The sequence below is a fragment of the Anarhichas minor genome, unplaced genomic scaffold (genome assembly GCF_050575085.1).
Source record: "Anarhichas minor isolate MPS153535 unplaced genomic scaffold, ASM5057508v1 ptg000009l, whole genome shotgun sequence".
Taxonomy (NCBI): Eukaryota; Metazoa; Chordata; class Actinopteri; order Perciformes; family Anarhichadidae; genus Anarhichas; species Anarhichas minor.
The window spans coordinates 370,370-385,329 of NW_027466455.1; the positions used below are offsets into that span (position 1 = coordinate 370,370).

The 14,960-nt window shown below is 41.4% G+C and overlaps 2 protein-coding genes across 2 annotated transcripts; both read left to right on the plus strand.

Moving 5' to 3' along the window:
* Positions 1-45: 45 nt before the first annotated feature.
* Positions 46-6,371, plus strand: majin (membrane anchored junction protein). Its single transcript, XM_076086878.1, has 10 exons — positions 46-59; positions 155-262; positions 1,214-1,259; positions 1,371-1,446; positions 1,542-1,652; positions 1,814-1,848; positions 2,146-2,285; positions 3,466-3,532; positions 4,917-5,101; positions 5,602-6,371. Exons 1-10 carry the CDS (start codon positions 46-48, stop codon positions 5,639-5,641), a joined length of 822 nt encoding a protein of 273 aa, XP_075942993.1. The 3' UTR covers positions 5,642-6,371.
* A 3,698-nt stretch (positions 6,372-10,069) lies between these two features.
* gpha2 (glycoprotein hormone subunit alpha 2) lies at positions 10,070-13,220 on the plus strand. Its single transcript, XM_076086879.1, has 4 exons — positions 10,070-10,162; positions 12,342-12,474; positions 12,741-12,925; positions 13,015-13,220. The coding sequence occupies exons 1-4, from the start codon at positions 10,070-10,072 to the stop codon at positions 13,117-13,119; spliced, it is 516 nt and encodes a 171-aa protein (XP_075942994.1). The 3' UTR covers positions 13,120-13,220.
* Positions 13,221-14,960: the final 1,740 nt, after the last annotated feature.

Sequence of the window (14,960 nt, forward strand, 5' to 3'; positions counted from 1 at the left end):
AGTAAAGAGTTATAGTATACTGGTGCTCGCTATCTAGCTAAACTAATGCAACATTTCCAGTAAGTGTTGACATGTATTCTGTGTTTTGGTTGTCCTCCATCAATTAATATATGAATCTGTTTATGTCCTGATTGTGTTCCCCAAACCACATTAGGTCAGTCATGCCACTGCAGGCCTTCTCCTTCCCTTTCCCTGAAACTCGATTCTTCAAAGCTGGTAGTTTAATCTACAAGTTCAAGATCAGAGGAGGCAGCAGCTTCAGGCAAGACAGACATTGTTCTGAACACCCTCACAGCCATGTCTTTATACTTCATATATGTTTATCCTTTTGGTGAGAGCAAGAAGTATAACACAAGAACAAGACCAGACCACTGGCAAATCCCTAAAGGGGAGCCAAGACAAAGAGTAGACCATGACAGAATAGATAGGGTGTCATCCCAAAACCCAGCTTGAGATAGGATTTAGTAGTGGAAGTAAGGCTAGCAATTACATGTTTATAAAGCAGCTCTAGTTGCACATCTGTGATTTTTGATGAGCATTCTTCAATGCATCACTGGAAATCAGTTTATAACCAGAAATTAAATAATTCAGCTCAAGTGCAAATCCTTCAAGAGCTAAAGTAGCTTGACGGAAATGGGAAAATACTTGAAACAGAGGAAAGGCTCTGGATTAGAGCAGCTACAGACTTGAGTAATTCTTTTTTTCTTTTCTTCTTGAAAGCAGAGCAAAACAGCACGAGCTCAGAACCCTTAGAACAAACATACACCAGCGAGGGAAGGACTATTGATCAATGTTAGACCCACTCTTGGCTCCTTCAATGCTTCCCTTTCCTTTTCCTCCTCGAGATTAAATTCTGCAAAGCATTGCACAAAGTTCTTTAATCTCTAAAGTCGGGGAGTCGGGTAGATGACTGAGCTTCAGGCAAGAGAGAAGGCATTGATCTTTTTTCTCCATTTCCTATAATGGCTACTGTTACACGTTGTGATGTGTGTTACCTAACCGATCCTGGAGTTCATTTAAACTTCACCTATAATAGTTCTGACACTCAAGGATAAGTGCTCGACAATCAAAGTACTGCATCAGCAAAAGGCCTGATGTGTAAAAGGTTTTATACAGTTATCAGCTTTACAGCGTTTGGAAAAAAAGTTACCAAAACTCGAACTGCTAATGTTGTATAACAATATGATAATGTGTGTATTTTATATTTCATCAGAGGAGAGGAGGTTATGGGAGAAAACTACTTCCATCAGGAGCTGGAGGTATTTATGGAAACTTTTCGTGTGCTTAGTCAGCATTCACGTTTGTTGTGTTGGCTCACTGTATTAAATTCTCTTAAACTTGTTCTCTCACTTTCTCTTCTCTGTTGTCAGGACATTTTCAGGACAGTTCTTGGCAACTTGGACAGTCTCCAACCCTTCTCTAGTGCCCACTTCAGTGTCTTCCCTTGTATCCTCCAACACTACTGATCCTCTACTTGCACTCCATTATGATGATGCTCATTCACCAGCGGTTTACTGCGTTTCGTTAACTGTAACTACCAGATAAGAAGCCGTGGGAGGGAGCGTCGGAGGTGATGTGCACACAGGGTGAGAGGAGGCTGAGAGCGTACCCGTTTAGTCTCATTCTCTACCTGGAAAAAAACAAACAGAAGGGTGAGGAAAGAAAACTCACCGCTTTCTCAGTTGTATTCACGAAACACATTCTGCACTCAAGGCATTACATGTTATCAGTAAAAAATGCTCAGGGCTTTACAGGCTGTATGGCTGAGATGCTATTCAGACATGTCGATGCCTCACATGTATTTATCTTGCAGAAGGAGCAAAGCAAGCAGCGGAGAAGTTGAGCCCAGTGAGTTGTTCTGTTACTCTAACAAAACATAGTGAGAAAAGTAATCCCGGCTGGAGTGTTCAAGTATTTTTTACTGTCAAACTGTCTGGTCTGATATGACGTATGTCAACAACAGCCCAGGTTGCAGTGCCAGACATGTACCATGTATTTGAATCAACACCTCTCTGACAATAACAATAAGAACTGAACATTACCAAACCTCACAGGGCTGTTATATTGGATTGTTTTGTATTAAATGATCTGGTGTCCAACCCCACGTCATGTGTCATGTACAGTGCACCACTGCATGTTTTCCAGCAGAAAGACGTTGCACAGCGATTCCCGTCTGTGTCTGAGCCCCAGTCAAAGCGCCGGAGAAGAGATTCACCACTAGAGGAGGCCATCCTAAAGGACTTACACAGGGACATGGAGGCTGAATGCAGCGTTTCTGTGGTTAGGTGAGCGCTGTCTTTACTACTGTACAGCTTATCTGTAACCTTAAGCTTTTTACTCTGTGTTTGACTACAACCATGACTAAATGTTTCCAAAATCTTTGCAAGTAAAGGTGTGTACTGAGTAAAAACCTACGCTGTGGACACAAAAATGGTCACATGTGAATGTGTGATTAAGTGTTTTAGAAGTGAATGACTGTAACAATAGAATACATTTATTCTTGCTATCACTAACACATCCACTCTGACTACTGCCCTCTTTGCGCACACACACTCACACTCACACACACACACACACTTACATGCTCCAGTGATCTTTGCGGTTACGAAACAGACAAGAGGCTGACGGGCGCCACCTCAATCACACTGACAGTCAGATCAGTGGGGCGAAAATTATGACTTAAAATGCACACCCACCAACTTATGTAAACAGAATTATCTCATCGTTTTGAACTTGAGGAACACACACTCGGATGCACAAACTGTGTAAACATCCTGCAAGCAGCAGGGCCTCAAGCGACATCGTCAGTTCACAGGAAATCAAGGTCCATGAAATAACTCTCTTTGAATTATTGAATTATATTCACCACATTGGCCATTACACTTACATGTCCTCAGAAGGGTGCAAAACAAGTGTAGTACACATTTCTGTTTCACTGATGGCGTTCATTAGTGTGTGTGTGGTGTGTGTGTGCGTGTGTGTGTGTCTACATGATGCCCTGTAGCGACAGATGGTTTGTTTTTTTGTTGAACCTGCTTTAAAAATGGGAACAGAAAAGAGTTTTCAACGAGCCAATGAGCACTCACACTTGTCAACAAAGCATCTAACTGACATTGTCAGTTTTGGCTGCAAAATCCAGCATTTTAATCCACCAACATGTAATTAAAGGCCTTTGGAGTCCATGCATTGTGAATCATGACACCCACCAATTACATATAAAACACTGAGATTCACAGTCAAGCATTGATTGTCATTGTTTGGCGTAACGTTCTTATTCCTACCTACAGTTATATTAGCTACTATTGTTCTGATACACAAATTGTGTAGATTACAACTTTAAATTCTGTTAGAAACCAAAGGCCGGATGAATTTAGACAGAAACCTTAATGGCAGAATCTGATACTGAAGAATGGACTGTATTATGAGAAACAATATTTAATTAACTTGGTTGTGTCCAACTTTCAGCAGGTTTCCACTGCATTGTCCACATGCACAGAGAGACGTCCAAGAGGATCGAGGACATGTTGACAAGGTGACTTATTTTCATTTATTCGATCAGGTCAGTCTTTTACTCGTCACATTTAACCGCTTAACTGATTTGTCACAAATGGAGAAGTCAGTCATTTCCGCCCACAGTTTAGATTGAACTGATTCCAACAATTCTTCTTCCAACTTCAGTCTCATAATAGTCTTTCGTTTCCTCTCTGCCGCATATATAAACACACACGCTGGTAGCATCTCTGTCTGTACTGTAGCCCCAGGCTGACATTAGCGCAGACAGGTAGGATAACAAGTGTGATTAAGGTTAATAATAGCATTACATCAGACACAGAGTGTACGTGTGTTAATGTGTGTGTGTGTGTGTGAGAGTGTGTTCTTGGTGATGTGCTTCAGATTGATTAGCAACGAAGTCCCAAAATTACCCTCCGCTCCCTTCTCGTCCACGGCCTTTCATCTCATCTGATCCTGTTTTGTTTTTTTACACGTGTCCACTCTTTTTCCCCTCTCGTTTGTTTCAAGTGGAAAAAATGATTTAAACTAATCATGTCAGCCTCTTGAGTTACTTGTTTTTTCTGAGAAGGAAGTGCCAATACAGGTCTACGAGCTTTAAAAAGGATTGAGTGCGAACAATGAAGGTTCTGTCGGCACAAAAAAATTCAAGGGAAGCGTAGTCGAAAGACAGATATTGGGTTATCAAATGGGCATTTTGATGGACTAATTCCATACAAGTTCAAGCTCATAAAGACACTTTGACACTGAGGCAAATGGAAGAATCAAACTTATCCTTAGCTTAGCCCCACGAATCATAGCTAGTGTTGCTACGCTAAACTTTCCCTTCGACTTTAGACGTCAAGAGTAGTCAAAAGTAGCCCTCTTATAGTCAGCGAGCGTCAATTCTACCTGCTGAACTGACAACTGTCAGTAGTATGTTTTATTAGCCAGCAAACTAAAAAAAAATAAAGCAGACCAACTTGCGAACGAGTTTTAGATATTCTTTCGATGGCTGTATACATAATAATCATGCTAACTCAGAAAAGACTTATACAAACTCCTTGCCTTGTAAGTAAGGCTAAGTTATTGCTATGGTCAGTAAGCTAGTTAGCTGGGAATGCTAAGGTTAGCAGGTTACACTACAGCAGATAAACATTGTTTACTTATACTTGTGCTCAAGACGTGACCATAAACTATTTTCATATGGATTATCGCTCTCCCTACAGCCCCATGCACACCGCTTCATGTGGAGGAATACAAAGCTGCAGTAGTTACAGCTACAAAGCCATAGTTGGACAATCACTATTTGGTGGGAGGGGTGTAGCGAATGGTCAATTTAATTACATTTCCAGTACTGTAAAACATATTTCATATTCAGTTCTATTTTTAATTTTACTTTAATTTATGCTAATCCTCTCCCACAGAAAGGTTCCAGAGGGTTTGACGAACTCCGGCAGAAATCAGGTGTTAACACAGTCAGAGGAAGCGGGACTCCAGGTGAAGTGCATTCTGGGTCAAAACAGCACATGGGAGAGGAGGAGTGTGATGAGGAGGGAGAGTCTGACCCTGGGACACCTGTGAGGCCAGGGATGTTGAGTCGACTGGCCAGGTTGGTATGAGGTTCACGGCAGCCACACCATCAGTAGCTAGCATGCTACAAGCTAAAGCTGAAAAAATATACCCGGCAGCAGATCAGTAACTCGGCACACAGTAAGGGTAAGACTGATACCTTTGGACGCTGGTGATGTCACTGTAGATTTGATTCAATTTTGCACCCACAGGAGAAGCGAGGGCTAATTGGTACTGTTCATCTGAAAGACAAAAGTTGACAAAGATTGAAATGGATTGGGGAAATCCAGCTATTATAAGCACGGAAATTACAATATCCCTGTGAAATGTCTGTTGAGACAAGCTGAGACGCCAGAGGCGCATAAAAGACTGACACAAGTATCTCCACGTTGACGGGGCACGCCAAGCAATCTTCCGAATGCGGTCTCTTTATGGTAATAATGATATGCAGTAGCAGCCTTACGTGGTGAGCCCACTGTTGCATTAAACATGTGTAGTTCTTACTCTGAGCTTACTCTGTCTCTCGCTCTCTCTTTGCAGCCATATCTTCCCCTTCTCCTTGTTCTTCAGAGAGCGCTGAGGGCCGTGGTAGAGAGACAGGAGGTGTTACTGGTTCCAGTAGTGGAAACTCACCGGGGGTTTGTTTGGTCAAAGTTCTGCAGCGCAAACTAAAACATTTGTGATATCTTTTCTCGAGAATAGTGCGGCGTAGACCTGTTTGCCTTTGTTTGCCTTCATCCTCCATTGATCATCTTTTATACTGGTGTCAGTGTTCACCTGGTGTTCACTTATCATTGGAGGGTCTGTTTTATATCTTTTTTTTGTTGTTGTTGTTGTAGCTCTGTATTGATACCCTAAGCAAATAAATATAGATACTTCTTTGTTTCCAGCGGTTGTTTTTGTGACTTCATGTTGTTTTGTACCATTATGGATGGAGTCCTTGCTATTAGCTTTTTCGCTACTACCTACAGTAACTGGATCCTCTCTTTCTTACCACCAAATCAGTGACTTCATAGATGTGGATGTTATTTATTCTTCTTTTCATCCTCCAAATAACACAAACTAAACAGCAGTGTGTCTTTTATTTTTTGGTTTTACCGCCTTAAACTCTGCGACGTTTAACTCTCCTTTCATGATCTGTGACCCCATCTGCATTTGATTTCTTTTCTTAAACTCAGTTTCCAGTTGAGAGAGCTCCGTCTCTTTGTCTACACTTATCTACACACTGCTGTATTCATGTTTGTTCTTCTGTTTTAATGCAGTTTGGGGATTTCTTATGTAAAATGCGAATTAGCAGGAAACAATTTAATCCAAATGTTTACATCCTTCCTTAGTAGACTGTCAAATGAACAGACAACGCCGTCTCTTTCTTAACATTTCCACTACTGTGTGTGTTCTCATAAGAGCACACCTTGAGCTTCAGTGAGTATCACCTTGTGGAAACTCCACTTTCCTCCTGTCAGTCTAAATTAGCAAAGTGTTCTATCTTTGTGTGTGTGTGTGTGTGTGTGTCTGTTCCTGCATGCACGTGTCCATGCGTGTGTTTGTATATGGGGGTAAATGGGTCAACTGGACTGAAACATTGTCTTAGAAACAGGAAAACTTTGCCTAATCCTCTCCTTATATTGTCATAGCGCCTCAAATAACACACACACAATCTTATACTCACATCTACTTACACACTTTGACCACACACACAATATCCTGTCAGACATAATCATGCACACACATATAGCACTTGAAATAACAGACACACACACACACACACACATACATCATATACTTTCATTCTCACACACACACACACACTGAGATTAAAATAACAGGGCAGAAGTGGAAGCGGACACATTAATGATATTATAGTTATTCAAGACGCCACGGTTTCCACGGCAGCCGAGAGCGACGGGGCCACAGAGCGATACAAACATCGGTCACCCCACTGAGTCACACTGGAGCAGTGTGTGTGTGAGTGTGTGTGTGTGTGTGTGTGTGAGACTGTGTGCATTTTGACTACGAGAGAGTCTCCAGTTTAAAAACTTCATTCACGTCTCATTCTCTCCTGATGAGGTGCTGTAGGCCACTCAGATTTGTAGTCTCTCTCTCTCTCTCTCTCTCTCTCTCTCTCTCTCTCTCTCTCTCTCTCTCTCTCTCTCTCTGGTTGGCATGGAATCAGAAGAAACACACTGCAACTTACAGTCAACAGACTAATAGTTTTGTGTGTAGGTGGGGGGGTTTGGGTGATGATGTCACACATTCTGTTTTCCATTGACATAACTAGATTGGGAATGTTTGGGATAGAGGGGCCATAAGTTGATAATTGTGTTTTCCTTAGAAGGTGTGTCTGTGTGATTGAGTGTGTGAGTGTGTGAGAGTGAGAATGGGAGTGTGCAGCGCGGGAAGCCGTAGCATCTCTCCTGGATCAGTAATTAAATGAGCCCTGCAACCTGTTCTTTCTGAACTGGTATTAAGAGATTTTAATATTTTGTTCTGAGATGTGTTATTAAATATCCCTCAAGTAGCTTAATGTAACTACAAAGCGGCATCGCGTTCATGCAACCGTGTTTGCTTGTAGCCTCACGTTAGCTTTTTACTTCTGCCGATTGCACTCACACGTTACAAATTATAAAAGTGGTGTTCATTCCTGATGATTATCGATCTGAAAACAAACGTGTAAGTGTCATAAACTTGCGTTTGTTGCAATAATCTAAAATCCAATGGAAAAGTCCCATTTGCTTAAAGTCGAGGGAACCACTGTGATGCTGACTTCCAGGGTTGGCCTAAAAACATATGTAGTCCCTGCAGCACTGTATTAGTTCTTACTGAGGACATCTTTAAAAACTGGTCCCAAATATACGGTTTCGTTTTTATTTATTTTTTAAGAAACCCCGCTTCTTTCCTGAAATAGCAGTAAATGGTGGATTTGCCGGGAACTATTTTCAGCGGTGGATTCATTCACATTTGGTGCTCCAGTGAGTATTTACAGTACAGCAGGGTGTATGTGGAACTGACTATAAATGAACTACAGTGTGTGTTCATGGTAATGAAGGAACACACTACCCAGTGTAACAGTGTGGCTCATTGATGTGTTTTTAATGGTTTTTGACAACAATAGAGCTCTATGGTACAGGAATACGATATATATATCAGGCTTTGGCTGAATAGGAAACATAATAAAGTGAGAGAAATTCATTGTATGTTTGGTTTTTTTAATGGGATTTGTTGGCAATAAGTCTTTATCTGTAATTGACTTTAAGTCAAGTTTAGTTTTTGGTTTGGTTTTCTTTAAACAAGGGAAACATTTTGCCAGCACAGTTGAAATAATCGAACGTTTTTCCAAAGCAAATCCACTCAAATCAAGTTGATTTCTAGTGCGGTGACATACCTTATTCTCATTCTCACTCACTTCTAGAAAAAAAAAAGCATATTCTTTTTTTCTTTTTAATTCACTTGTTATACGACAATCAGGTTTTAGGACTTTTATTTTTTTTTTGCAGTGGAGAAATAATCTTAAAGGCATCAAAACCTATCGTTTCCTGGATGAATTACTTATTACACTGCTTTTCTTCCGGGAAATGTTTGGTGGGTTCAGCTTTTGTCATTTCAGTTGATCAAAGGTCATAACGAGCATCTGCAGTTTGTATTTCTGAAGGAAAGCTGTCCTGTGATGAGCTGCTGAGTCTGATTCAGGATACGAGACAGATGTGGAGCCGCTGCCGTAGCTGAAAACATACAATAAAACAGTGATGATCACTGCTGGGATCCAACCAAAGCACAGTTACTTAAAAATAAATGCACTGGTTCACCTCCCGCTACTGTTTTGCGACTGATTTTATGATATAGTGACGTCCTAGACTTCCTGAATCAATTCTCCTGGAAGTTTATCAAGGTCTGTCAGACAAAGATAGTTTTTGGAAAGTCAAGTCGTTTACTTTTATGGCCCAATATCACGAGGCTCTAGTGTCTCAGTGGGCTTTATAGGATTCCCAACCCAGCCCAAATTCTCTCGGGACACATGGCAAAACTCATCGACGTAACCTCAGGAGACTCTAATTCGTGCTGTTCCAGTAAGTAAGACATTTGTTCCTTTAACCCTGAAACCCAGTTTCTTGTGGATACTCACCACAAGAGAACAAAGGACATCCATTTTGTGTCTTTGGCAACACTTTAGAAAGTCCTCTGCGGTGTTTGTGACCTTTGTGACATGTCACCGAAGTGTCCAAGAAACGGCTGCAAATGTCCAACAAATCATGTAAGAGTCCATTAAAGGGATGTCTTTACCCGCTGTAGTTTGGACAGGGTGGTTGCTAAGCTGGCTTCCTCTACGCAAGACAAGAAAGACGAGAAGCAGAGCCAGGCGTTCTCCACAATATACCCATCATGTGCCACACACACACACACACAGAGTTGACCCAAACCCACAATATCTTCTGACCCGACCCTGTCCTTCCTCCTGCAGCCACAAATGGAAAACCCAGGCAGACTTTGTGTGTGTGAGGTCTCCCATTCAGTGTATTTATTAGTTCACTGTATCAACTGGCAGCTGAGGCCCAGAATAAAAAAAGTTTTTGTGTGATTTTGAGCGCATGCATGCAAGGACACTTTTGTTGTGTGTGTCCCACGCTTGCGTCTGAATGCATGCGCGTGTGGTAAGGCTGTGTGTGTTCTCACTATTGTGGTGGTGCGTTTAATGGAAAACCTATCTAGTTTTCCTCTGTGTCACAGCAGCGGTCCCCCTAAAGGTTGGAAAACAGAGAGCGGGGAGGGTGGAGGGTGGAGGGGACAGAGAGACGGTAACACACTCCAGGAGAAAGACGTGAAAGAGAGAAGTGAGGCTTTTTTGATAATCTTTTTTTTAAGATAATTTCACATTATTTTTGTGCGGGTAGAAGACAGAGAGATCTGTAGAAAAGGAGAAAAAAAAAGATTCACACACTCTCAGCTCTCTAATTGTGGGTGTGTCCAGAGCTATAAGTGCCTTGGCTCTTACCTGTGTTACTTATATCCCTGCATGAGGCTCAGAGCAGTCACACTCACACACACCTGTCAGTCGCCACGCGTGTCCTGCAATCCAGAAGCTGCACTCTCCGCTTCACATCTTCAGGTAAGACTCAGCTGCTATTTACACCTGGAATGAAGTTTAGTGCATCAGTCTACATGTTGGTGGAATAGACCTTTAAATGCTTGTTCTGTGACATTTAGACTTCTGTTCCTCCAGTAAGTAATTGCCAATTTGGGGGAAATGCACTTTTAACCCTTTTATTTCTCCTTATGTTTATTTACATTCTCATTCTGCGGACTTTTTACATTTATGTTTATATTAATAACAATATTACCACATTTTGCAAACGTGTAAATGGTCCATATTAAGAATATTTACCTGCACACGTTTTGCTCTGTTTATTTTTATTTTATTTTGAAACAGCTCACTACTTTGCTGACTTTGACTTTCATGACAATATTCATATTTGTAAAACACAGCAATATTTTTATTTAGATGGTTGACTATATATATAATTTAAAAAAAACACCAAACAGTGACAGATGAGACAAAACGTGTCTCCTTTGAGTATTTTTATATTATTATATTATTGTATTTTTTCCTGTTATTAAGGCTGTAACCATTTTACCTGAGCACAGTAGAGGTTTCAGGTTCTGATGTATAATGATGCAGATGGTCCAATACAATAGCAATTTTATAAATTCTATTTAAAATAAGATCTTCTACTGCAACTTGTTGGTCAGTACCTGATCTATGAACTAAATTATTCAAAGAACGTAAACTACATTTGAGAGAATAGAGGGTAAATTGAGTGATTTACATTGAAGAAATTCCACCTCATGTCAAATGATGTTTAAACGTTCCTTTTAGCAGTAGTCAGTTTGCAGTCTGTTCAGTCCTGAAGGTTGTTTTAAAGACACAATGTTTAGTGTTTTGTGAGTAGTACATTCCATCTACGCACACTTTTTAAATTATTTTAAAGGCAGCACTGACTGACCAAACTTAATTTCGACAAGGTTTTTGTGTGCATGGAATACTTTTCCAAGCACTTTAAGTGTATTTTCTGAGGAAGATATTCCCCCCTACTGTATTGGTGGTCTTGAACACCGGCCCTCCCTCGTAGCGGGGTGCAGCGTATCACAACCCACTTTCCTCAAAGACAAACCGAACCTTCAGGCGTGGAAACCCCACATAACAATTAAAAGCCGGGCATTTCCCCCTGCCCCACCAGCTGACACGGGGTTAATGGCCTCACACACCCACACACACGCAGTCCTGACCCGTTAGTTTGTTCGTACCGGCAGCGTTAATGGCGTCCCCAGGGCCGCTCCACCATCAACACATAGGCAATTCCCAAAGCTGCAGTCGCATGGGAAGCGGAGCTGGAAAGAGCTGCCATTTTAGAGGGCAAGGGTCAGGATCCCCAAATTCCCAGGAAAACATGACTTTATTGTTTACACACGTGTTGGACTGTGTGTGTGTGTGACGGGTGGGGGGTTGTAAGCATGTGCATGTATGAACACTCACGCAAGATCATGCATGCATGCGTGCACATACAATATATGCACTGTATGCGTTCATGCTTGTGACGGAAAACACAGATGCACACAGGATCCTTCGGCTTTTCTGTATCTTAAAGAATGTATTCACGTCTGGTTTCTGATTATGTCGCTGTGCAGCTACGTGTACGTTTGAACGAGTCGGTGTGTGAGAGCTGTGTACGTATGCGTGTGTCAGCGGGTAGCTGGTAAATGAGGCGTATTGAAAGGATAAAGAGTGCATTGTTTTTATTCACATTAGCTGTTACTCAACCGAGTGACACACAGGCAGACGCTTAGGATGGGAAATCACCTTGGTGGGTAAGGGAGGGGGCTCTGGGAACCTGCTTTGGTTTGGTTTGATGAAGGAGTTCAGCAGGACGGGATCACCAAAGGTTGATAGAAAACTTCTTCAGTTTCTTCAGCGCAGATATCATGTTTAAATAAGATATTTTATTTAGTCTTTTTATAACCAAACAATGCTTCCTCACAGCCTCATCACAAGTTAAAGATGTTTATCATTTTTGCAGTTCTTCAGATTTTTCAAAAGTCTAAAGAGGTTCAACTTTATAGTATTTCACAAGACCAAAATCAAAGATTTGAGAAAAGCCCCAAAAATAAGTTGAAGTTGGAATTATTTTTTGCATTAAAAACCTCGTAAAGACAGTTAAATGTCAGATTTCCTCTGGTCTTAAGTCACAGTAACGTCTTACATACTTTGTTGTTCTGTTTGGATCCTCCAGGCTACCATCCAGATGTCGCTGTGCATGACCTCACAATTCTGCCTGCTGGTCCTACCAGTGATGTCGCTGCTCCTGCTCTTCTCTCCTATTGGTTGGAGCTACGACGGCCTCACCCCAGGATGTCACCTACACCGTGAGGAACACACGCCGTTTTTTAAATGCTTTTTTTTAGAGTGTCTTAAAAAACAGCATCCATTTATGTGTTCTTAAGAACAGCAGCGTCAAAAGTCCTTCTAACATGATTGTATAATTCTCAAGTCTCTGCTCGTTTGTATCAGCGTATCACAATAGATTTGACGATGCTGTTCTACATTTCTTTAAGTGCTGAATCCTAAACACACACACACACATACAGGACTTGATTCTCGCTCATCCTTCCATCTTCTCTCACCTCTCCAGCCTTCAACGTGACCATCCGCAGTGACCGTCGTGGCACATGCAAAGGCACCCACCTTGTCTACGCCTGCGTGGGCTACTGCGAGTCCAGCGCCTTCCCATCCAGATACTCGGTGCTGGTGGCCTCCAACTTCACCCACAACATCACCTCCGCTTCACGATGCTGCACCATCAGCAAGGATGCTAAGGTAAGAGGAAAGGAAAAAGAGTGGGTTGTGGGTATTTTTTTTTATCATTCTTACCGGTTGTTCACGTCCTCTTGCTTGACTTCCCTCAGGTCAAAGTTCGCCTGGACTGCCCTGGAGGTCGTCACCATGACGAAATCGAGATCCTGACGGCGAAGGAGTGTCGCTGCGACATGTGCCGCAAGGCCCGCTACTGACACATCAAGACAGTATGCTGCATACCTAATGTACACCAGGATAACAGCCACATTTAGTCAGTTAAGAGCTACAAACTCTGGTTAATGATTGAAATACAACCAGTTTCTTTTCTATTTCGACTTGTTTTGAATGTTGAAGAACATCCACTTTGACTGAAAAGGCATCAGCTCTCCACCAAGCTGCTGTCAAAACCAGGGTTTCCTCCATCTGTGTTCTCAAAGAATGAAAAACCATGTGACTCTGAAATGTTCTACTAACATCAAGTGAAATCCATTCAGGCAGAGTAACACCTGCTCTGGATCAGTCACCCAGTAACTTAAGAATAAGATCAAAATCAAAATTCAGATTTCTGTGATTGTGTGTCCTTTTGTGTGCGCTTTTGTAAAATGTGATGTAAGGGAGGTTTTTCTAGAAAACTTGATTGATGCACATGTGATAAAAGGCTTTATAAACCATTATATCACTCACACTTCAAACTAACTGAACCTTTTTATATGTTTTTGCTTTGAGGCTTCGCAGACTCTTGACTTTGTAAGCAGCTAGAAATAAGAAATAAAGAGTCACACCACCATTCTACTTACAGTAGTGACTCAGGAGCAAGTATGAGTACACAGAAACTCCAGGATTACAATCAAATTCATCAAACTCACTATACCCCCAAAAAGGACTGGGTTTACCTCTTTTACATTTTACATTTTGGCAAAATGAATGAGAACATTACATTGCAGATGAGTCATCTCATTGACTTGATCAAACAACAAAACAGTAAATATACGGTCAACCTTTGGAATCAACATAAAGATCATGTACACAAGCAGTTTCATTCTTTGCAATAACCACTAAACACAGACAAGAGACCAAAGAATGTACACATTTTATTTATATTTATGAATTTGAACTAAAGGACATTTTGTAAATAGTATCTATTGATGAAACCAAATAATGTTGGAAATGTCAATGAAATGAAAAGACAAAGAATGCACTGTATTGTTTGTGATGAAATTGTATTTCAATAAATTTCTGTTCTGCAACTGTAAAGTGATTTTTTTCTTCTCGCTTTACACACACACGCGCACACACACACACATTAACTTGTTTCCATTAAGGGGACAGTACACTGACTTACCCTAACCTTAAACATGACCACTACATGCAACCCCAACCCTTACCCGAGCCTTAAATGGAATGATATACGTCGTGGGGACTTGCGTTGTGTCCCCACAAGGGAGACGAGTCCCCACAACATGACTGTTGGCCAGTGGTGTATAGTAACGAAGTAGAAATACTTCGTTACTGTACTTAAGTCGTTTTTTGGATATCTGTACTTTACTTTACTATTTATATTTCTGTTGACTTTTACTTTTACTTCACTACATTTTGCAAAGAAAACTGATACTTTGACTCCGATACATTTCCCCTGAAACCTTCGTTATTCGCTACAAAATCAAATCTATCTTTAGAAACAAAATGAATCATGAGACCAGCGTCGGGGACTGTGGTGGAACAGAGACTGCAAGCAAGCAGGTTTGGTGAATCAGTGGTCCTAGCTTGCAGGTTAAATCATTGGTTAATCACGTTAATGCGCAAAACAAGCGCTCTCAAAGCCGCGGTGTTTAGATTCCCAGTGATGCCCAGGATGCTACATGCTATAGCTAGCGAGCGACTACACGAGTAGAACTCCACACAGGACGGGTGTGATGAGGAGAGGTGGATGGGTCAAACAAACACTGGTGTTTCCTCCAGGAGGCCGCAGTTTGTGCCGTGTGTGAAACGAGAAGCCAATGTTGATTTATTTGTGACGTGACTTCCGTACTTAAGCAACGCCACTTCCGTAGATATT